The 24133-nt window shown below is 40.5% G+C and overlaps 1 protein-coding gene across 50 annotated transcripts in view; it reads left to right on the forward strand.

The window, feature by feature from the left end:
• The window catches only part of Adgrl2 (adhesion G protein-coupled receptor L2), a 432681-nt gene that overhangs the window by 354382 nt on the left and 54166 nt on the right, over positions 1 to 24133 (forward strand). For all 50 annotated transcript variants that reach the window (XM_045138253.1, XM_045138260.1, XM_045138272.1 and 47 more), the window contains one exon: positions 20512 to 20621. In XM_045138253.1, coding sequence (XP_044994188.1) covers positions 20512 to 20621 — 110 coding nt within the window. The remainder of the gene's footprint in view (positions 1 to 20511; positions 20622 to 24133) is intronic.

The following is a 24133-nucleotide window of genomic DNA, read 5'->3' on the forward strand; positions in this document are numbered from 1 at the left end:
TCAATCCCTTGTTTGCTGTGACATGCTTTTCCCTCCCACAGCTCTTTGCTTTGGCATCTGATTTTCTACTTGCATTTTTTTTTGTTTTGTTGAACAAGGTAGTGCATGCCACATAATCAGAACATTTAAAGAAAAAATGAGGCAGGAGTTTGAAGCCAGCTAGGGCTACATAGATAGTCATTAGCTCAAAACAACACACACCACGAAAGTTTTACAAGCTTTCCAGCCCAGGACACCTGACTGCCACCTGCCTTTTTATCTACAAGGTGATAGTTTTGAGAAATTAGGATAGTGTCTACCAGACAGCCACGGGGTAAAATGTGTGCTCCAGGACATCTCATTCTGTATACCTGTTATTCTGTCTCAAAGGTATAGGATATGAGAGAGGAAAGGTGGAAAGATTTAAGAAATTCAACAATTCAGTTTATTTTAAGGGTCATTAATTAAATAAGACAGTAGTAATACATCATTCAGTGAAACTCTTGAACTACCATAACTCATTTGCACAATTTATACTAAATACTTAATTTAAAATGTCCTACTAAAATATGGGCTAAATAAATGGTTTTTAAATGAAATGAGGAGTAAATAAATTTTAAATACTCTCTGTTCCCCACTTCTTCCCAAGTTTGGATATTTCCTTTACACTCAAGCCATCATTTTGGGGAAAAAGCTATCATTTAAGTTACATTTCTTTAGCAGTAAATTTTAGAAAGATCTCTAGTCAGGAAAAAAAAGAAATCTCAGGACAATCACAGTTGTGTCCCCTTATTGTTCTTAGCACTTGCTGTGACGGAGAGACGAGAATGTGTGCTGGCTTTCTAGAGTATTCTGTCCTTGGCTGTGCTCGCTTAGGATCTGGTCCTAAGGACTCCGCTCTGGATGTGTTTTTTTCTATGTGTGTATGACGAGTTTGGATGTATGCGTGCGTGTTCAGGGGAGTGAGTCTGGGTGCGCACGTGCCACGGCCCGTGTGGAGGTGTCAGGACATCTCAGCCACGTTGCCCCTAGTCCCATCGTCTGCTTTGTCACCCCGACTGGCCGACAACCAAGCACCTGTTGACGGCGGCGCGCTGCGATTACAGATGCCCACCATGGGGTCTGATGTGATTTGGGTTCTGGGGATCCCAGATACTCAAATGTATCTGAAAGTGCTTTATCCACGAGCCATCTGCCTTGTCCTATCAGTGTGTGTTATTTACAAGAATCTGTCATAGTAACTTTTTACTAGGAAAAAATTTTTAAGTGGTAGCTCCAAAAAATTTCCTGCTGAATTTATGTTGTGAATATTACTTAACACAGGAATAAAGATAAAAAGACAACAAAAAATAATTTCCTACCTCCTCATCTTCTCACTGAATAACTTCTTGACTGGGAAAGCCTTATTCTCCTCTCCTTGCTCCTTCATGTCTCCCCCATTGTTAGCTTGTAATATTCAGAGAGTTCTTGAATTTATGCATCTAAACAGAGAAATGTTTTTGTTTATGGATCTGAATAGATAAATGATTACAATGTTCTAATGTAATCATGAGACCACATGTCCTGTAACATATACTCAAGGGATGGAGTTATAAAGGACTTTTATTATACAATATTATTGTTACAAGCAAGGAACAAGATTTTTAAAAATATTTTATTTATTTATTTGAGTGTGTGGGGGGGCAAATAGAGAAAGAATGGGCATGCCAGGGCTTCTAGCCACTGCAAATGAACTCCAGATGCATGCCCCACCTTGTACATCAGGCCTAATGTGCACACTAGGGAACTGAACCAGGGTCCTTGGGCTTTGCAAGCAAGTGTCTTAACTCCAGAACCATCTCTACCTCCAAATATTGTTTTATTTTTACATAGCATGTTCTGAAATAAATATCAATTCAGTATGGCAAAAAGGTAACTTTGACTTATTTTGAGTTTCTATGTGAAGACGTCAGCACATTTGAAAGGCGCATTATAAACAAGTATGGTTGACAGAAATGAGAGATAATGGTCATAGTTAGTATTATCAGTTGATTCAAAATGTTTATATGTACACTGTCATTTATTTCATTCCTTGATGACAGTCCTTTATTAAGCCTCAATGATTACTGAATGTGAAATGTAACCAGGATTATTTTTTATTCAAATATAATTTAAATATTCATCAAAGAGAAGTTATGCTTGAGACTGACAGAGACTATTAACATCAAAAAATATAATTAACTGCATTGGGTATCATGGAGTAGAGTTAGCCAAATAGCCGAGAGGTCGAATTGCTTGAGTTTGAGACGCAGTGGCTTTATTTTAATCCGTAGCTGTGGAATTAATAGTAATGTGGTTTCCTATGTGGGCCAATTAAAACCTGCCTGCTAAGGTTCATTGCTTTATAGGAAACCCATTGAATATCGCTTAGTAAACAGGATTGACATGTCAGTGTGTACAAGAAGATAAAACGGTGAAAACATTAAAAATGAAAAGCACTGTTAAAGGAGCTGACTTTGAAAGCATCCCATCGAACTCCGCACCCTTCTGGTGGTGTGGGGGTGACCCCGAGACTCTTCAGCATCTGGCCCTCATCCCTAGGTGCCCAGCTGTCCTCTGAGGGCTCACTGCCACAGCCCCGTGCAGAACAGCTCGCGATGCAGAGACCACAATCCCTGTCTCCCCCAGCGGGAACCTTCATTTAATGCCCAAGGACCCAAGGCTGCATCTGTCCTGCTGAAGGGTTCTCCCTATTCCTCATCCACGGCCTTGAGGGAATTCCTTTTCCTTCAGGTCAGGTTTCCTCTGACTTGACCTGCCTGGCACTGGCTTCTCTGTCCATTCTGAGTGCCCCCTGAGGGCATCCTGGGGCCCTCTGCCTCAGATCCTGCTTGCACTGCTGCTCTGCCAAGATGCGGGCAGTAAATGTGGGGACACTGGTGACATACATTTTAAGAATCTGACACTTGGGTCTTAAAGCAAAAGTCAAACAGAAAATGGCCACGTGCAGATATAAAAACAGCTTTTAGCATTAAAAGGTAATTTTTGTTGTGTCATTGTTTTTGCTTGAATAGAAGTAATATTTTTTGACTTCTGTGAGTCTGTTAAGCTTCTTAGCTGAATATAAAAGTACTCATTCTTGACTGAATCCACCAGATTCTTCTTTGCTGAGGTACAGAGATTTGAAAGTGATCAGGCGCTCTCGTGGCATTTTGACGTTAGTGGGGTTGCGGAAATGGAAAGTTGGAGGGTCAAAGATGAGCAGTAGCAAGAGCTTCCAGGGTTTCTTTTTCTAAATCGGGACGTATCAAATATGCTTAGTAAACTGACTGTGACTCCTTATATGAAATGCCTAAAGTGTGTGCACTATGAAATATGTGAGTACACAACTTGAAACATGATTCTTTTTACAAGTAATATTATCTTAAAAACTCTGTTTCTAAGAAATACCACTTCAAATGCCACCTGTTCAATTAAAATATCATAATATTTAGTGGAAACTTTTGTAAGATGTGGAAATTGCTTAATAGAGTTGTACGTGTACAGGATGACAGTGCCTGTGGTATGTCTTGACTCTGCAGTGTCCAAGATGTTTCTCTGGTCATCAGTAATTCACCGGGCCTCCCCTGTTTCGATCACTGACATCCAAGTGCGTGTTAGCTTTCAGAGGAACATAGTATTGGCCACTACAAGGAACCTAGCCTGCGCGCCTGGCCTGCTTGCTGGTGGTGCTGGCCAAATTTCAGGTACCTGAGTCAAGCATTCAATCAAGCCTTCCAGACAAGTTGCCAGTTAGAAGTTGGGTCAGGCTAGGCCTATGATAGCCAATGGAAGTCTTCTATCTTAATTGTTCCTACATGCTGTCAATTTGGAAAATTGTAATTTACTTTGCATCGAGTCGATGTAGAACCCTGTTTAGCACGTGAAAATCTTTAATCTCCAATTCATTGATTTGTGCTACCAAATGATGATTGAGTTCTATAGTGTGTATACCAAAGTATGCAATTAAAGGTGTCTGAGAACAGCTGGTGAGACTTGATGTTTGTAAGAGTAAAGATTGCCCTTTGTGGAGTTGACACAATTTAGAAAGAGAAGGGGCTTGCAACGATTTAGGGGTTCTTCAGACAGTAGCTAAGCCCTCAAATACAATCCCATAACGAAGAGGACCCCGGTACAAAAGTAACTGTCCCAGCCGATCTTCCACGGTGAGATTCATTTTGCAGAGTCGCTAGTTAAAGAATATCTTCATCCACACTGTTACTACGGGAAGGGCAGCAGGACTGGAGCGCCTGCGTTTAGTCTGAAGCGTCTGCAGCCCCGCCCGCCTTGGCGCTCGTCCTGGGCGGCGCACGTGTCACTCGAATGCAGCGCATTTTGGGTACCAAACTCCACATCGTTGAAGGTGTTTCTAGCCGAAGCAAAGGTGGATATAAAATGCCTTTTCCCTCCCTCCCTCCCTCCCTTCTCACTCCCCTTCCCTTCCTCCCTTCTCACTCCCCTTCCCTTCCTCCCTCCCTCCCTCCCTCCCTTCCTTCTTTCCTTCTTTCCTTCCTCCCTCCCTCCTTCTCTCCCTTCCCTATCTCCCCCCTCCCTCCTTTCCTTCCTTCCTTCCTTCCTTCCTTCCTTCCTTCCTTCCTTCCTTCCTTCCTTCCTTCCTTCCTCTCTCCCTCCCTCCCTTCCTCCCTCTCTCCCTCCCTTCCTTTTTCCCTCCCTCCCTCCCTCCCTCCCTCCCTCCCTCCCTCCCTCCCTTCTCTCCCTCCCTCCCTCCCTCCTTCCTTCTCTCCTTTCCTATATATGTATGATGCATGCATGCATGGATATATGTCCATCTGTCTGTCACTCATCCTCTGTCTATCTATAAATGCCTACCCGTCTACCTACCTGCCACCTACCTGTCTTCCTTTTCTGGATAATTTGTTGCCTTTGTGATGGAATCACAGGCAAAGGCTACTTCCTCTGGTCTCCGCTCTTCCTGGGCTGACGGGAGTGCTTGCAGTCAGCTCGGTTATCGAGACTGCCATCAGGGATGCCTTGTTGTGTTCTTATCAGCTCCTTCCTGCTGTCAGCCCGGCACTCATTTCAATAGCAGAGGGTTTGCCTCAAATGTAATGCCTTATTATATACAGGGAGCATGGGGTTTTTAATTGTGCAAACACACGAGACTCCTGCCGTGGTAGTCAATTTGATAAAAGGATTAGATTATGAATATTTTGTCATGATTAAAGATTACTTCTGATTTATCAGAAGCAAGCCAGTGAAATTTTCATGTATTTATCAGTCAGATGAGACTCCATTAAACTTGGGAGTGTGTGAACTATAAAATACCCATCTCTTCCTGATCTCTGAAGAATCTGATTGTTCCTGCTTAGATGTGGAGGGAACTGGGTGGTTTTTGACCCTCTCCCTGGATGTGGCTGCTTTGCAAATCTAAGCACTGCTTTGGGGCTTTACTGTTCTCTCTCTCTCTCTCTTTCTCTCTTATAAATTCACCAAGTTTTAATTTTTCAAAGTATTTTATTTATGTGAAAGAACAAGGAAGAGAGAGAGACAGAGAGGGAGAATGGGCATACCAGGACCTTTAGCCATTGCAAATGAACTTCGGATGCATGTGCCCCCTTGTGCATTTGGCTTTATGTGGGTCCTGGCGATCAAACCCCAGGTCCTCAGTCTTGGCAGGCATGCGCCTTAACCGCTGAGCCATCTCTCCAGCCCTCTTTTCTCTCTTGACATACAAAACTGCTAAGTGAGCCCACTACACAAATATTTTTGTTTAATTTTGTTTTGTTTTGTTTGAAGGACAGATCAACTGGTATGTTTCACAAGCCATTTTAAGTTATTCTTCCCTTTAAAAACTGAAATACAGAATAACAGTTCCATTATGATAGTATTTATGGAGTGAATACTTTTTCAAAAGCATACTAAGCATTGGGATAAATGTCACAGAAGCCCTACACTGCCTATGGAAGTAAAATGAACTAGAGCCTTGGTAGTCACTGCAGCTTGCCTGACACATGACAACCCTGAAGTGTGTGGAAACCAGAGCACATGAAGGTTCCACTTTATGCTTTGTTCTTTGCCTATTAATTTGTTTTAGGGGTCGGGTCTCACTCTGGCCCAGACTAACCTGGAACTCCCCCTGTAGCTTCAAACTGGCCTTGAATTTACGGCCCACTGCCTACCTCAGCCTCCCAAGTGCTAAGGCTGAAGGCATGCATGCCCAGCAAGTTTGCACTTGAATCTGGACATTGGAGAATTCAGCAACAATTCAGATGTTAAACAGAACACGTGACACACGCAGAGCCTGACTCATTGTCAGATTGATATGCAGGCATTCACAGCTGTCGAGAAGAGAAGACAGGGAGGTCTTTTCCAGCTTTGGGGGACCAGGAAGAATCAACCTCAGCGTGCTGTCCGGGGGCTTTGTGCGTCCGCTCTGCCTGGGGCCTGGGCATGCCACTCTTGCAGGAGCAGGCAGCCACCACATAGGCCCCACTGGGAATGGGAAAATAGCATGGCCACAGACCAGAAGTCTGCTGTCCTGAGCTTGGCTTTTCCACCATAGGGACTTACAGGCATAAAAGTGAATTTTCTTAAAAAAAGAAGGAGGTGAGGGGCTGGAGAGATGGCTTAATGGTTAAGGCGTTTGCCTGCAAAGCCTAAGGACCCAGGTTTGATTCTCCAGGCCCCACATAAGCCAGGCGCACATGGTGGTGCATGTGTCTGGAGTTTGTTTGCAGTGGCTAAAGGCCCTAGTATGCTCATTGTCACTCTCTCTCTCTGTCTCTGTCGCTAATAAATAAATAAAAACAAATCTTTAAAAAAACAGAAAGAAGGTGCCTATTGTCATGGGTACCAGAACTCAGCTTACAGGAGCCCAGCCAGCTCTACTGAGCTCACGTGTGTGGCTAGCTGTTTTCCACTGAAGAGATTGTGCAGTGTCTCACGGTCTCCATGGAAACGTTGCTTCTGAGATGATGGTGATGATAATGATGATGAGTGTGTGTGTGTGAGAGTATGTGCGTGCATGCATGTGCATGTGTGCAAGTCAGTGCTTAGCAGCACATTTGGAGTGGGTAGTTTTGTATAGGGCCGAGTTTTAGTAATTCTGTTGAATTCTTTTGGACTTGGTTGTTTGTGTGTGGCCATGAGTGACTGCGTTAGGTCAGTAGTTTTCAAAGTGATTTCTTGGCCACATGCTCAGGTCGAGGTGTGGACAGAATGTCACCAGCAGGCCCGTCTCTCTTCCGTGTCTACTCCACCATAGCCAAGAAGGCTTTCTGTTTGTTTTCCATGGAAAATCGTTTCTGCCTGAGAGGTGTAGTCCAGAGTGGAGCCTGATTTGGCAGAGCTATGCTTGACGATGGTGCACACTTAATGATCGTGCTTGTTTTGCGTACACGTTTGCCACCAACACACACGTGGTCAAAATGTTTTTGTATTGAGACAGAAATGGCCAAATGTGTTTATAAGAATTCCCGGGGACTTGGGATGCTATTTGGTCACGTCGGTAGCATGAATTCCTCCTTTATGGGAAAGGACAAGAGGAGGAAACATAGGCCCATGGCTTTTGCGGGGCTCAAAGCTCAAATGAGAAGGGAGGAGTCTGTGGGATGTGGAGGTGTCACAGGCTGAGAGTTGGCAGCTCCGCGCTCTTCCCTTCGGAGGCTCTGAGTTCTTGACTCATTTCATGTCATTAAGACACTGCTTACTCAAAAGTTGTCTCTGCCGTTCACCCTTGATACTCTAATGCATTTGTTTACAAACTGTGCCAAACATTTTATTGCCAAAATATCCTGGAAGGTACACGAGGAAAATAAATGACTCGAAGATAAAAGCAATAATAACACCCATATTTTGCTGAAAAATAAGTTTGATGAAGAAATTGAGCACTTTAAAAGTATTTAGAATTTAGTTTGTGTAATGAATAGCACTGTCTTCTTGCCTCTTGATTACAGAATTTTAGAACCATTTTAATAAAATATGAGAATCTTTCCCTGAGTTGATTAAATACTTTAACGGAGTTATACTTTAAGTTTTGCAAAGTTGCAAAATTTTTAATAAGCCACAGTTCTGTGTCTTACCATTTTATTTCTGAATGTTCAGTTTGATTTATGTGAGATGTTTTTCATCCATTGCTGCACCGTAGTCAAAATGGGATGTGTAAAAGCAGAAATTATTTATATAAGCTATCAATTAGGCTGGGAATTGGTTGGTCTTAAGTTCATTGTAATATTGACTCATGGACATCCCATCCTAACATCTTGGGAGTCAGAAAAAAAGTCTTTATAGCATAATTTTTCATCTATATCAGAGTGATATTCAAACCAAAGGAGTAATGTCTAATGTGAATTTAAAATAGCAACACACAAATCTAGTATACTCTAGTTTTGCCCTCTAAAATTCCTTTAAGTTGCAGGTTCTTTTGCATTATTTCAAAGTCTAATCCTCTGAGCGGGTAATTAACGGACCAGCAAAGCCATTTGTGGAAAGAAAGCCATAAGGGTGAAAATATTTCTTTGCAGAATGATCTTTCAGTAGTAAATAATTACAAACGCAAAAGATGTGGGATGACCATCTAAATCTGAGGGTAATTAGAAGGAATAAAGTATGAAACTGGAAGTGCTCGGCGTGCACAGCAATTCTCCAATCACAACAAAACTAATTAAATATTTAGAAACCAAAAATCCCCTCACAATTTGAAGAAAAATAACCCAGGACAAAGGGGTCTGTAACTTTGTAGATAATTAGCAAGGGTTATAGGAAGGAAAAACATCACAGATTGGCTCAAAGGCTCTGTAAGGTCATGTCTTATTACACAGTGTCTTTTATATAGTCTGGTAACAAGTTTCTTGCTAATTTAATCTAACTAGGGCATCCCATAGTGATTTCCTATTTCCCTTGTTAAAATATGATGGTTTATGCAAGTGCAGACTGTTAACGTTTTTTATAAATAATTGAACTTAATCTTTACAGGTAATATATTTTTTTTGAATTGTGATGAGTGGGGGTCTTGGAAATTTAGGCACAGAATCAATATTTTGGAGATATTTAAAATTTAGACAGTTTCTGTTCCCAGTTTTTTTGTCTCATTCCTTTCATTAAATAGTTAGACCTGATGACCCTCTGAATGGAACTTGGTCTCGGTGGCATGCTTTGTAAATAAGTGCTTCGTACTTTGCTAATAAAAGTGAGCACATTTATGTTGAATGTGCATTTCCGCAAACAAGAGATTTTGTACTAGATTAATAAGGCTTTGAGTGAGTCAAACCTAATTTGCATTAAACTGACCCCTGAGGTCCAGTAAAAACTGCAAGGAATTTCAGTGTGTTCTAAAGCAGATCTGTGTATAGCACTGAAATGCCATTTCAAAATGATTATTTTAATAATTAATGTGGAACTTTTCAGATAATTTTAGTAGTCCACAAGACACAAATTATCCTTAAATTTTAGAGCATATATACTTTGTGGATGTATTTCCTGGCATTGCATTTGACTTTAGATTATGAAAGGTGTGGCTCTTTGTGAGATGTCTGCTTTCAACATGTAAAAAGCAGAATGCTTGCCTGTCTAGAAATGAACTTAAGTAGGGTTTTTACTGTCAGACTTTCGTTAACTTACCTGACATTACTTCTCTTTCATGCAGTATCCTTCCACAGTCAAATGGACTTATGTATTGATGACACTGAAATACAGTTTTAGTTTGCACAGTTGTATAGGCAAACAGTTGGACTTTTAAAAATATTTTTATCACATTGCCACTTTAATGATTTAATCACAGCTGCAACCCTGAAAAGTCATGATTATATTAAAAACTTTTTAAAAACAACCAATATATTTCAGTGAAGTAGAAATTGAATTACTTCACTTTTCAAAGTACATGTTCATGACTGTAGTAGCTTTTTTATTCAGTAATGATTTCAAAATACATTAAATAACACCTTATTATATAATTCATAAAGCATAATCTAACTTTTCCAAAAGATCCAATTCTGTGTGAGAGTTAGAAATCTTCTAAGCAATATGAAGTATTAAATAAATTATGCCAGCAGAGTTAAGCAACAGAGAGACCACTGCTATAGAACACCTCTTTCTTGCCATATTAATTACACACCATTTAGTTTCCTAATGTTATGTTTACCTAGCAATTAGCAAAGCCCACAAATCATTACAAATAAATATTTAAAGAACACAGGCCCTGCTTTCCCTATTTCAGCTTGTGGAAGTTTAAAGGGAAGAAAGGCATGTTATTATATGTAAACTTTAAAATAGATTAGATTTAGCATACAATAGCTTCCTTACCTGTTTCACCTGATATAGTAAATTTTAGCCTTTTAAGTGTGCAGAATTTCTCTGGATCTCCTCCCCCCCCCCTTTCTCTCTCTCTCTCTCTCTCTCTCTTCACTAGATGACTTTCCTTGAAAAAAATCTATTTTCATCAGAGTTGACCCATTCCTGCCTTGCACTGGGCTGTTGTGTGTATGATTTGTATTCTGAACTTACACTATAAGAAGTAAACGTTGTAGTGACGACATTGTCAGGCCATTTGGAATTAGTGTATAGAAGAGTGATTTCAAGTTAAAGGTTACCTTCTCCCTCTACTCTTAAGTAGATCACCTACGTTGCACATGCTTATCACCGACGTTCATGATGTAAGACTATGTCCAAAGTAATGGAATTCTCTGGAAACCAGCTTGAGCTGATTGGAACAGAGTTGTGGGTGTTTGCTGTTTATTTTTTTCTTTCTTAAGGAAGTGTTTATTTGCAAGCAGAATTCCTTAGGTTGGGTCATTCATTCCAAAACAAGTTTTAGGTGTTCAATCTTGTGCCTAGTGTATAGTCACCTCCCAGCAAGCATCTATAAACTGTCAGCTTTCATTTCTCTTCTCCTTAGTTCTGTCCCTCCAATATTTTTTGCATGATTTCTAATTTTTCAACCTGTGTACTTGAATATGATAAAATACACCAATTGGAATCGAAGTTATTTTGAGTATTTATGCCCCTCCTCCTCACTGATTAGATTCCTGTTGAATAGTTCAAGTGCGCAGGTTCTGTTCAGAGAGAGTACGGAATCCGGCTGTATGTTGGATTGGCACTCTCGTGGGACACTGCTCGGAGCGCTCTGTGTGTACCTGGCTCTTTCACAGTGCTATCATTTCATGGTGTGTTGATGCCTGAAACCCTCTTTCTTCCCAGCAAAGTGAGTGTTTCAAGATCCAAGGTAATGGGTGAAGGCTGAGGCCTGTGCAGAACAGAGCTGCGATCGCAAGCTTGTGGTAACCGAACTTTGAAAATAGCAGACGTCGATTAGAGAAGGAAATCTTTGAAGCAGTCTTCAGTAAAGCAGACAGGCACAATATTTAGGGTTGCACTTATTGTTGAGAATAATTTCATATGTAGGCAAATGTGAATTTCACTCGTGATGGACAGAGCTTTTCTGTTGAATGTGGGAGTATTTGTTCAAGTTGGTAGATTTTGCATTTTTAATCTCCCTTAAAACAGTGGTGAATAATGGCCCCTGGCAGGAGATAATGAAATTTTCTTAATTTATATTTTCTGGTAGAAACTTTCAATTGAAAATGGCGCCCCATGGCCTGGAGACAGAACTCCACTTCAGGTTTCAGGGGAGCTGCCGTCAAAACGCGGCTCCGTTGGTGACAGGGAACGGTGGGCGAGTGAAGAAGTAATTTCAGGAAGAAAAGAAAATGTGCCAGAGCTTTCTTGTAGCCTATCTAATGATCTGCGCAAGATTCCCAGTGGTTTTTGGAGCATGACTGGAGGAGCTAACGTTATCGTGCCAAAACAGCAGCCCTGCCTAATCAGCAGAACAGAAGTATTGATGAAAGAGCCTCTCACAATAGATCACACGTGGAATCTCTTCTCCGTACTTCGCATGCTAAAGGGTCATAATGAGCATAAGATAATCAGAAGGAGAGGAAAAGCAATTTGTGGAGCATTGTACAACTGGAGATTAGGGTTGGAAGGGAAACAAATTTGCACGCGTCGTTTGGTCTGATTTTAGAGGTGTGTGCAGGAAGGAGCAAGGCTGAGGAGCAGGCGCACCCCATCTCTCGGAGGCTCACACAGCCATGGCGGTTTCTCATAGGGGAAATGGCCATTGGTGTTTGCCACGGCACTGGGGATTCCTGGTTTGCGGGCATTGTACAAAATTGCCTTGGTTACTTGTTTGCAAACCGAGTTCAGTTCCTCATTGCAGCTCTGAGAGGCCTTGGCATGCCCACACTCTCTTTCTCTCTTCATAATTAAATAAATAAATAAGTAGAAAAAACATTCCAGAGCAAGAATAGAAAAGAAAAAAAGTTGCCTTCATTATCTGATTTAATCTGAAAGACAGACTTCTGATGAAGGGAATACATTTTCCACATGAGCAAACAAAGGTTGAAATGTTCAGTACATTGTGTATGGACTCACAATTAGCCAGCAGCAAGTTAAAACCCAATTCTTTATGGTGTTAAAACCTGTGCTTTGAAACATCAGTCTTCTCAATTTAGCAAATGATTTTGCTTCTGAACAGAATCATCACTGTGCTATATTGTTTTACTACGATTAGGGCTAATAACACATGAAGCATGAAGTATTATATTTCTCTGAAATTAAAAAAAAAATCACTGCTGTTTTGTATGAGGGACATTGGACATGGGGCAGGTCTTACTGTGCACCTCAAGCTGCCCTTGAACTCCTGACCTCATCTCAGATTCTTTTTTATTTTTATTTATTTATTTGCGAGTAGAGAGAAAGAGAGAAGAGAGAGACAGAGAGAGAATGGCCTGTTAGGGCCTGTAGCCATTGCAAACCAACTTCAGATGCATGCACCCCCTTGTGCATCTGGCTTACATTAGTCCTGGGGAATTGAACCTGGGTCCTCTGGCTTCATAGGCAAACACCTTAGCCACTAAGCCATCTCTCCAGCCCTCATATCCTTTTTAATGTACTTTATTTATGTATTTGAGAGAAAGAAAGATGGAGGGAGGGAGGGAGGGAGGGAGGGGAGAGAGACTGAAACAGATACAGAAATCTGGATAGCCAGGGAGGGCCTCTAGCCATTGCAAAGGAACTCCAGACTCATGCGCCGCCTTGTGCATCTGGCTTTATGTGGGTACTAGAGAACAGAACCCAGGTCATTAGGCTTTGCAGGCAAGTGCCTAAACCTCTGAGTGATCTCTCCAGCTTTCAGATTCTTCACAACTGAGATTTCAGGAGTGTGCTACCACACACTTAATATATGTAAGTTAGTTATATAAATATATATATATATTTTGTTTGTTTGTTTGTTTTTTTCGAGGTAGGGTCTCACACTAGCCCAGGCTGATCTAGAATTCACTCTGTAGTCTCAGGGTGGCCTTGAATTCACAGTGATCCTCCTACCTCTGCCACCCGAGTGCTGGGATTAAAGGCGTGTGCCACCACGCCTGGCTTAGTAATATATTTTTATAAAATGCCTTTTCAGAAATTATGCATTTTTTTCTTTGGCCAATTTATTTTAATTTTGAAAGTTGCTATAGATGTCCTAAAAGTTAATGTAAAGACCTGGAAAATTTGATTACCTATGGTGGGGGGGGCGGGCGGATAGACTCTGTAACATGGCAAGCAGGGGCTAGATTGTTCCTGGCAAGTGATATATACTTCCAATTTCCAAAATTATTTTGGTTTAAAATTCTTATTTTTTATCTTTTAGGCAGAAGGTGTTATCGAGTGATGCACTGCAAAGGGCAGCATGCTGGGGAATAACTAGAATGCTTCCTATACTGTACAGTACAGTATTATATTTTTTTCCCATTTATTTTATTTGCGCGGAGAGAGATGAGAGACAGAGAAAATGTGAGAAGCAGAGACAGGGAGAGAATGAGGTTGCCAGAGTCTCTAGCCATCACAAACAACGTCCAGAGGAATGCGCCACTTTGTGCATCTGGCTTTACATGGGTACTGGAGAATCAAACCTAGACCATCAAACCCAGGGCTTTAGGCTTTGCAGGCAAGTGCCTTAATTGCTGAGCCATCTCTCCAGTCTGTCAGATTTTAGTGTCAGAAGTTTGGCTTAATTTCTTTTCTTCTACGCCTTCCATTTGGTATTGAAAAATTATAAGGATGAGCTTTTAATATTGTCTAACTATAATCTTCCCTCTTTAAACCAATTTATGACCTATAAAGCAGGGTTTAAGGTTTTTCTCTATGTGGATGGTGGTTTCATAAGATGTAAGATATATGAATATTAACATCAGAAATCAAGAAATCATACTTTTATTTTGATATTGAACTGGATGATGTTTCAAACCATTATAATTGGGATTCTCTGGTGCTATGTGGAATTTGCTGAACATATATTTTAATATAGTCAGAAGAGACCACCTCTTAATATGATAGTAATTTGCAGTCAAAATTGATATATTGCAATAATAACATGGCTTTTCTGTTTGGTTTTCCTTTTTGTCGTGCAAACTGGGAACCCAGCCCATGGGTTCCTGTGTCGCATCACAGTGACACCCATCCCTGGATGCACCGCCTCAGCCCACAGGGATGTTTCTGGGAGATTTGAACTTAGTGAAGAGAGGCCATTTCTTGTCTCCATATACAGAATTTGAAAATGTACTTACCAAGACAATTATAAAGGCTAAATGTTTCTAGTTTAGGACTGAGCATTTAAGTACTTTTATATTCTTAAGGCATATTAGATCATAAATTTCACCCTGATGTTTATGAGACACGATTTGCAAGACTTTCTCATGCTTTCGGGTTCTCTGAAGACACATTTGCATTAGTGCCTTTTAGAGTTGAGGCACTCCATTCAAGTTTATTTCAGTAAATGCATCAAAGGCCCAACACAGAGAAATTAGCAATGGTTACAATTGATCATATATACTTTCATTATTTAAAATTACACCCACCTGTGGAATATATAACTTCATAAATTTTTAAAAGTTTTGATTCCTGGGTTGGAGAGATGGCTTAGCTGTTAAGCGTTTGCCAGCAAAACATAAGGACCCTGGTTCGAGGCTCGATTTCCCCAGGACCCGCCAGATGCACAAGGTGGCACATGCATCTGGAGTTCATTAGCAGTGGCTGGAGGCCCTGCCACACCCATTCTCTATCTACCTGCCTCTTTGTCTCTCTGCCACTCTCAAGTAAATAAGTAAAAACAAACAAAAGAAGTTTTAATTCCTGATTTAGTGTTAGAAATTTTTATTAGCAAGCTTTTTTTAAGGAGAAGATTATAGTTCATCTCTTGTCTGGTTAAAAAATAATTGAAAATAGCATGCCATGTAATTGTTACTAGAAAATACCTGTTTTGACTCACTGTGGAAGGAAGTAGTGAATAGCTAGAGTGGTTACTCAAAATAGGCGTAATTAAAACCTGTGATTCCTACACTTAAAAGAGGCAGGGAGGATATGTTAACATTGTAAACTCTTAAGTACATCCATCATACCCTCGTAAAATGAGTAAGAAAACTGTAGCTGAGTATACCAGCATTTTGATTCATGGAGACGAATGAAAGCTTTTGGAAGTTGAAAGTATGGAAATGAGTTATGAACTGTTTATGTATATGTATTGTTTCCTGAATGAAGTGTGTGCGCATTGCACGCACGCACACACACACGCACACACACATTCTTTCTTTAATGAAGCATGTAGCCTGGAATTTCTAACTTCAGTATGTGTGTGGGCCCAGGGGGAAAATAACCAATGTGAGCTTTCAATGCTAGAAAAGTCTGAAAGCTCTTCAAGGAAGCATGCTGTGGGCAGACTGTCAAGCTGGACATTGCTGTCAGATCACAATTTAGGTGCTTAAATCAAGCTTGTTAATTATTTCCTGTCTTCCTTCATTTTCACAAAGTTTTGTAGAGCAAAAGCATGTGCTTCCCTGCCTGTTCAAGTTCTTCCCCAAAGTGTCTAGACTTGGGGCTTTCCCTCAGGGGTTCTCAAAGGAGTGAAGGGCTTACCTTGAACGCTCCTCTATGCCGAGGTAGCTGGGCCTCCGCCCCTCAGCTCTGGCTGGGCTCTTCGCGGCAAAACCTTCTCCTCTTTAGCCAGCTCCCAGCTGTTCTGTGCACCATGTTTTGAGGACCAGTTACTCAGAGACTGAAAGAATTCTGTCCAGTATGCATTTCTGTTTTTTTTTAAAAGGAAATATTTTATTTATTTATTTGAGAGAGAAAAAAGAAAGAGAAGAAGAGAATGGGGCACTCCAGGGCATCCAGCCACTGCAAACAAACTTCAGATGCATGTGCTACCCTGTGCATCTGGCATATGTGGGTCTTGGGGAATCAAGTCTGGGTCTTTAGGCTTCTCAGTTAAGTGCCTTAACCACTAAGCCATCTGTCTAATCCCAATATCCATTTCTCAATGAAGAGCAATAGTTCCTCCTGCTTCTAACCCATTGCCTATTTTTAAAACTCTGTTCTATCTTGTTCTCATTTATATTTGATTTTTATGCTTAATATTTAAGGAAAATTCAAGTTTTAACATAATAAAGCCACATGGGGTTACCAAATATAATGATGTTTTAATTAATGTGATGTAATCATTCTATGTAGGAAGAGGGAGTCGTGCCAGACTGGTACCTGTGTGGAGGCTCAAATTCAGGAATGCCCTTTCTTTCTTAACGTCTTGGCTTGCCTTTTCATTTTCAGCCCACATTGGCTATTTCTCCCTTGGGTCCTCACATGTACCATATTCAGAAGTTGACAGCTGTTCTTCATTCGTGAAGGAGTGTACACAGTACATATCTTTGATCCTCCCAGAGCCTTCCGCAAATCAGGGTACTGATATACACAGCCATGAGTTCCTTGGCCCAGGCTGACCTGGAAATCGCTAGGGAGTCTCAGGCTGCCCTCGAACTGACAGCACTTCTCCTACCTCTGCCTCCTGAGTGCTACGATTGTAGGCGCCACCACGCCCAGCTCTCTTTAAATTTTTGAGGGTCTCTCTTAATGACTCCTTGGTGTTTCAGCCCTCAAATTCTAAATTTTCTCAACATGAAATCTTTCATCTCACAAGCCCCCCCCCCCCCGCCACAACACACCACTTGGGAGGCATGGAAAGAATGATGTATTCATGAAGTTTTTAAATGTCAAATGAACCACTTTGATACGTTGGAAGATTACGGATTCTAGAAATTTGTGTAATTTTAAATTGAGGAACTCTTTACCGTCAATTGTGCTTGAGATTATAGCTGTGTATTAAAGTACGCATTTACTACCTTAAAGTGTATCCTTTGTACAATATGATTTAGAGGAATATTGTTAGTATAAGGTATGATGTCACCATTGACATTAACTTGAACTTGTAATTATGATCAGTTGACCGTAAGTTTTTCTGAAAAAGATTAAATTCAGGCAATTACTTTTTGATTCATAGAGTTGGTCTTTCAAACAAAATGTGTGGAAATTTAATGTTTTCCCTTTGTTTGCTTCTGGCAACCCTATGGGGAGATTTATAAATATACAAGAACTAAAATCTTATATTAAATTCATATTTAATCTTTTGGTTACATCTACACTATTTTTTTTTGTGGGGGTGGGTGGGTTAGAATTAGGGCCTTACTCTAGCCCAGGCTGACCTGGAATTCACTATGGAGTCTCAGGGTGGCCTGGAACTCACATTGATCCTCCTACCTCTGCCTCCCAAGTGCTGGGATTAAAAAGGCGTGCACCACCACGCCCGGTTTACATCTACACTATTGATGGGGAAGCTGTGTAATCTTCAATGTACTGGCATCAAAGGAGCGATACTGAGAGGGAAACGCAGGGGGGAAAAACAGTGCATTAACATTAAGCTAATTCTCAGGCTGGAGAAGATGGCTTAGCAGTTAAGGCATTTGCCTGCAAAGCCAAAGGACCGTGGTTCAATTCCCCAGGATGCACGTGAGCCAGACGCACAAGGCGGCACATGCATCTGGAGTTCGTTTGCATGGCTGGAGGCCCTCATTATCTCTCTGTCATTCTGTCTCTACCTCTCCCCACCTGTCGCAAATAAATGAGTAAATAAAATATATATTTAAAACAAAAAGGCTAATTCTTCAGCCTCAATATATTCTTGACTATTGGAAATGACATAAAGTTACAAACGTTTTAAGCTGCACCCTTTTTCTGATTGTTCCGGACTCTTCAGTTCTTGGCCGAGTCCAGCCTCATTGCAGCCCTTGCTTCCACCTGGCTCTGCTTTGGTGATGCTAGAGGAAGCTTTAGTGAGGAGGGAAAGTAACAGTTACACGCAGAGTTTATCCTCACGCTCAGTTATTATTTAAAATTATTGGAAGAAAGCAGCAGAATTTAAGTGATTTATAAAATGTGTACTGAGGGAAAACATAAAGGTTATGTTTACACACAGAATTACATGTCTTGGTGTTTGAGGGATATAAGGATAAGTACAAGGAAGAGCCCAGTAGATATGAATAAATATAGGAAAGGAAACAAGGAGTTATTTTTTGATGTAGACCAGCTTGGTTTTAGAGATTCCTGGGATATCAAGTAATTTTTAGAAAGTAGTGAGATCTCTTGTTGCTACATTTGAGAAAGAAAGAAAAAAGAAACATCAGCATTATGTTTCTATATTAGAAACTGCCCTGTTTAGGAATGTTGAATATACTTGCTGTGTGAAATTTTATTACATAAAATTGCTTCTATGATTCATAACTTAGTTACTAAGTGGTAAACCACTAGCAATAATGCGTGAGATACAGAACAAAGAGAAGAAAACACAATGTTGACTGCACCATTACATTATGCATGTTCTTGAAAATTATAGGACATAGCATAACTTTTCTAAAAAAAAACCTGCTGAAATATATTATAGAGTAATTGCAACAGCAGTTTTTTATTATTTAATATTTATGAAAATATTATTTCAACATCAGTTGTAATTTATGCAGCATGAATAACCTATCGAATCAATGTATCTTGACTTAGAAAGTTCAGCTTTTTAGTCTTGTAGAAGCCTTCATAGATTGCCTCTCTTCAGGAAAGGATGCGCCCTTGCCGGTTTTGAGCAAGAGTGACGGCAGTGTGCGTGACCTCGAAAGTCTCCGCTCATTGTACGGATTCTGCTTTCGTGGACCTTGAGTTCCTGCACTAGGCGCTCTGTGACTCTTCCAGGACTCTTCACAGAGTTTTGTGTTTTGTTTTTTTTTTTTTTTTATAGTACGTTGTTTTATGCACCAGCACCATAGAAGATTGGGTTTTCGAGTTGCTGAATAAATTTTGTTAAAATGCACTCGTTCTGCTTGCTTTGCCTTCTTAATGTATATCCTATCAAAAAGCATAATAAACCCCAGCAAACATTCCGTCCCACTGGGCTGTAATCAGAGCAAATTATAAAAGAAATAGTTCTTGCTTTCACAAAGCTCATGAAAAGAACATCTGGACCAATTTATGGAACTTAAGTATCATCTTGCCTAGAATCCTAACTTAATTCCAGTATTCTAGATGACTTAATGACAAAAGCGAGAGAGAGAGGGAAAGAAAACTTCCATCGGGTAACGTAGAGGATATTGTCGGCATGCTGCTCGTGGCATTGTTAGTGGTGTTACATTTCAGGGCATCCTAATATGAAATCACTGAGGTCTGTAGGCATAGTATAGATCAGATTGATCATCATGTACAAAATGCCACCATGATGTGCAGACATGCAGTATCCACCAGCCATCATTGTAAATGCAGGTCACCAGGTATGAGGTAAGCTTTGCCAGCTTGGTTCCTTGTCATGGACAACTTATCACAAAAGAGCAGAATGTCTGTATCCACTTTTGTTTTAATATATTGTCATGCCTTGCTGTTCACCTGACCCGTTTATGAACCTGGGTTTCTGGCTACTAATTGTACTTTTTTTCTAACTATAAGTTTAATTCTTTTAAAAAAATATTGTATTTATTTATTTAAGAGAGAGAGGGAGGGGGAGGGAGGGAGGGAGAGGGAATGGGTGCTCCCGCAACCACTGCAAACAAATTCCAGATGCATGCTGTGCCCTGTGCATCTGGATTTTCGTGGCCACTGGGAAATCGAACTCAAGCCCTTAGGCTTTGTAGGCCAGTGCCTTAACCACTGAGCCATCTCTCCATCCCATCATTTAACTCTTAACCATGTTATCAAGTAGCCTGTGCAGAATATTATAAAAATTTGAGTTAATGGGGTTACATCGATGGCTCAGCAGGTAAAGATCCCTGCTTGCAAAGCCAGCTTGGGTTCAGTTCTTTAGTACCCATGTGAAGTCAGATGCACAAAGTCGTGTATCATCTGTGGTCGGAGGCCCTGGCACACTCATTCTGTCTCTCCCATATTCCCTCCCGTCCTCTCTAGTTGCAAACAAGTAACTTTGGACAAGGCAAATTAAAAGGCATAATGAAGAAATAGACAACCATCAGCTGTGTTTCTTACCATTTACTGTGCCCCGTGACAAGGAGGTTAGAATGTAAAGAAAATGTGCGTCCTGTGGAGTAACCCGGTGTTAGCGGTTTTGTGTTCTTCACGAGTCTGTCCTATCTTGGATCTCCCAAGTGAAAAAAAGCCAAATGTTTCACCAGTTTGATTCGTTCTGTCTTCCAGGTGCAACAATCGAACACAGTGTGTAGTAGTGACCGGGTCAGATGTATTTCCTGATCCATGTCCAGGAACCTACAAGTACCTTGAAGTCCAGTATGAATGTGTCCCTTACAGTAAGTACGCCATTCACCTTTGTCATGCTCGCCAGCATTCCTCACAGAGGCTGAAAGGGGACACACGTGAAGAAGGCATATGTTTATGGTCCACAAAACTATTATGCATGCAAGGCACTGACAGACTCAGGACTCCAATTAGCTTCATGAAGTGTGGAAGGACGCCACAGTGTGAGGCTGGCCAAGTGTCTGTCTGTGTTCTTAAGTGTTTGGCTATTAAGGCTAGTGTTTTTCCAGAAAACAAACTTGAATTAGCTATTCAATAGGGCAGATAGAAATCTGTACTTTTGCCCAATACCAGTTGCTGACAAATTGGTTTGGCTCACAGTTTTCTAAAGACGGAATTGACTTCAGCGCTAATCGCGAGCAACTTGAATGGCTACCTGCTGTCGTGGAAACTTGAGTGCCTGCTCAAAGCTGTCCTTGCAGAGCCCGAGGCGAGAGCTGCCCCTTTTTATGCCTACCCCTGTGGGGAGCAAGTTTTTACTAGATTCAGTGATGAAATCTTAATGCTTAAAAAAAAAAAAATAAAGAATAGAGATGAATCAGACAAAATCTTGTACCTGTTTCTATTTTTAATTTTGCAAAGTTGTTTTTAAGATCCGACAGCGATATTTAAGATTCAGTTGAAAATTTTATAGATAGGTTCAGCAAATCCTCTAACACTTTATATTTTCTTTCAATTTCAGAGCTCATACTTTTTCATTATATCCCATACATTGAATAGGAAGATAAAATCCCCATGACATTTTAGATGACTTAAATGCTTGAATATATTTATTTTCACAAGCTACTTTAGAAGCATGCCATTCCTGGATTTTCAAACCAGAAAAAAAAAAAAAAAATTAACATGAAGTTAGTTCATAGGCACTGCGGGTAGCACTTGTGCCCACGTGAGACAGCTCTGGTCACTCCGCCCCTGGAGAACCACCCGGAGGCATGTGTGGTGGCGCAAACCGCTAGGCTTGACGGCTCTTAAGGCTGAATCAACAGGATATCTGGAGCCCAGGACTTTGAACACAGCCAAAGCAACAAACTGAGACCCCCTCTGACACAATTAAACCAACAAGAAAACAAATGAAATACCATGGGGCCAAGTTGTGCTAGAGATGTCAAGTCCAGCAAAGTGACGACGGTACCGTCTTACGTATCTCTTGAAGGTCCGCTGTGTCCCGTTGGCCACAATTTTGACAATGAGTTTTTTTGTGGTATCAGTTAAAGGCCAATCAGAATATCTTTTCCTTCTCGTCCTTGCTCAGTGCTCCTGTGTTCCAGCAAAATGGGTGCTTTTTTTTTTTTTTTTAATTTTTGTTTCCAGTATTTTCTATACCATTTGTAGGTTTGGAGGCCTACCGTGTGCACGGATCTCTTGTGCTCATGTCTCCTGGTAGTGTTTTACCCAAGCGCTGCCCAGCGCCACCACAGCAACTTCCCATTCTTTCGAGCTAACCGATCTTTTGTTCCGCAAAGTCCCTCTCGCTTGAAATCAGCACGGTGTCTTGACCTCACATTAGGGAAGGAATACGGCCTCCGCTCCCACAGTGGGATCAGTCAGAGATATGCCAAGTATCGTGTCTTTCCACAACCAGTTCCTGTAACCTAGTCCATAGACCAGGACCAGTGTTACGCAAATATTATTTTCAGACTCATAAAAGTAATTGCTTATGCTGTTTAAGAAAGAGAAATGTGGATACCTTCTGGAACATCTAACTTGAAAATTTTTACTTTTCCAGTTCTCTAGAAGTAACGTACATTGTGTGCTTACACATGCCAAAAGCCATACGCAGAGAAGTATCCATTCTTTCTTAGTTTTTGTCCTACAAAATAAAAAAACCAATCCAGACATTAATTTGCTGTTACCTTTCTAGATGTTTGCACGAGACAGAAAATATGTCTATTGCTTCTTTTTTTTTAAACCAGTCTTTGCAAAAGAACAGACGCAATTATGCTCCCTATATGCCGTTCAGTAGTGACACACTATAATTACGTGATTTCAACTCACAGTCACAGTGGCATGTTTCTTAATCTCTTCACCATCCCCTCCCCCGTCTTTCCTTCCCTCTGTCTCTTCCATCCATTCCTTACACTTACTCTTAGTTTATGCACTCCTCTCAATTTTTCATCGTTTTAATAGTGTGTTCATGTTTTATAACAGGTAAAACCCCATTCCCATGTTCTTTTCAGTTAGTAAAGATTGTCACCATTACATAAGATTCATTAGGAATTTGAGAACTACTTGGCTTTATGCCAATTTCTGCCCCAGCAAATCCTCCAGGAATTTGTATTTTCCAAACTATTTCACCCAATCCTAAAATGGTCTTGGAAAATGTCCATGACTTCCGCAAACTTTACAATGGCTTTGTTCAGCAGAGAATAGAAGGGCCAATGTGGTTGCTCTTACTTGTGTAAATGAGCACGTGTATTGGACGTGACGGTTGGCAGTTGTCCACATAATGTCTGTGTCCAGATTTTGGCTATCTATTGCATTCTTTATGATGCTGAGATGTTGGTAATTGCACGTAAGTGAAATTAAAAGAAGTCATAGGACCCTGGAGAATACAGAGATTAAGCAGACAGAAATTTTGCATCCCACAAGCAGGATTTGACTTTTTTTTTTTTTGGTACCTAAGTACTTCAAATTGCCACAATATATAAGAATTATGCCCAAATGTTAAGTACAAGTTTGTTTTATAAGGAAAAAAAAAAAAAACCTGTGTTGATTAAATCACTGTTAATGAATATTTATATGAAATGATTCCAGATCAAATAGTGTGTCACTTCAGATGCAGAGTACGCAGGCTACGGTCAGTGTGGGCAGTTTCCAGTCTCAGGTCCACGGAGTCCTCCCCTCACGGTGCTGGGTCGAGCACTTGTGTGCTTGGTCCATAAGAATGAAAACGCATCATTACAAATCACCCTTAAAACCTCTGAAGACAACTTGATTACATGTTTGGCATGCGATAAAGGATGCTAATTTTGTTAATTGCATTGTATTTTTATAGTCAACTGGTTGATAGTCCTTTGCCTGATCAGACAGATACCTACCTTTTGGGTTATCCTACAAACCTTTGTATAGAGATTTATTTTTTTTTTCCTTAATGGTCCATTTATCAGTTTCCAAGGTTTTCATTTTTCACCTTTGGGTGTTATTTTGTTTTCATTAAAAATATAAGTTGTATATAACATGCATTTCCTTTTACTTTTAATAGAAATGATCTCTGTTCAATCATAAACAAATGAAGGCTCTCCTGTTTCTTATTTGCTCATTAACCACATGGTTATTTTAGTGCACCAAAAAAGTAATATCCAATAATTTTCAGTGAAGGAAAAAACATTAAAAAAAAAAAAAAACCTTTTACCTCTTTCACTGAATGTGTTTGAAAGTTCTACTTTCAATGAGGAACATTTTCAAAGCCATTATTCTTGTCAGTTACTTTAATTGATTTATTTTAGTCAAACCATCCTTTCCCTAAGGAACAATGCAACTGTATAAAGTAGGGTCTGAGCAGTCT

This window comes from Jaculus jaculus, chromosome 19, assembly GCF_020740685.1.
Source record: "Jaculus jaculus isolate mJacJac1 chromosome 19, mJacJac1.mat.Y.cur, whole genome shotgun sequence".
Taxonomy (NCBI): domain Eukaryota; kingdom Metazoa; phylum Chordata; class Mammalia; order Rodentia; family Dipodidae; genus Jaculus; species Jaculus jaculus.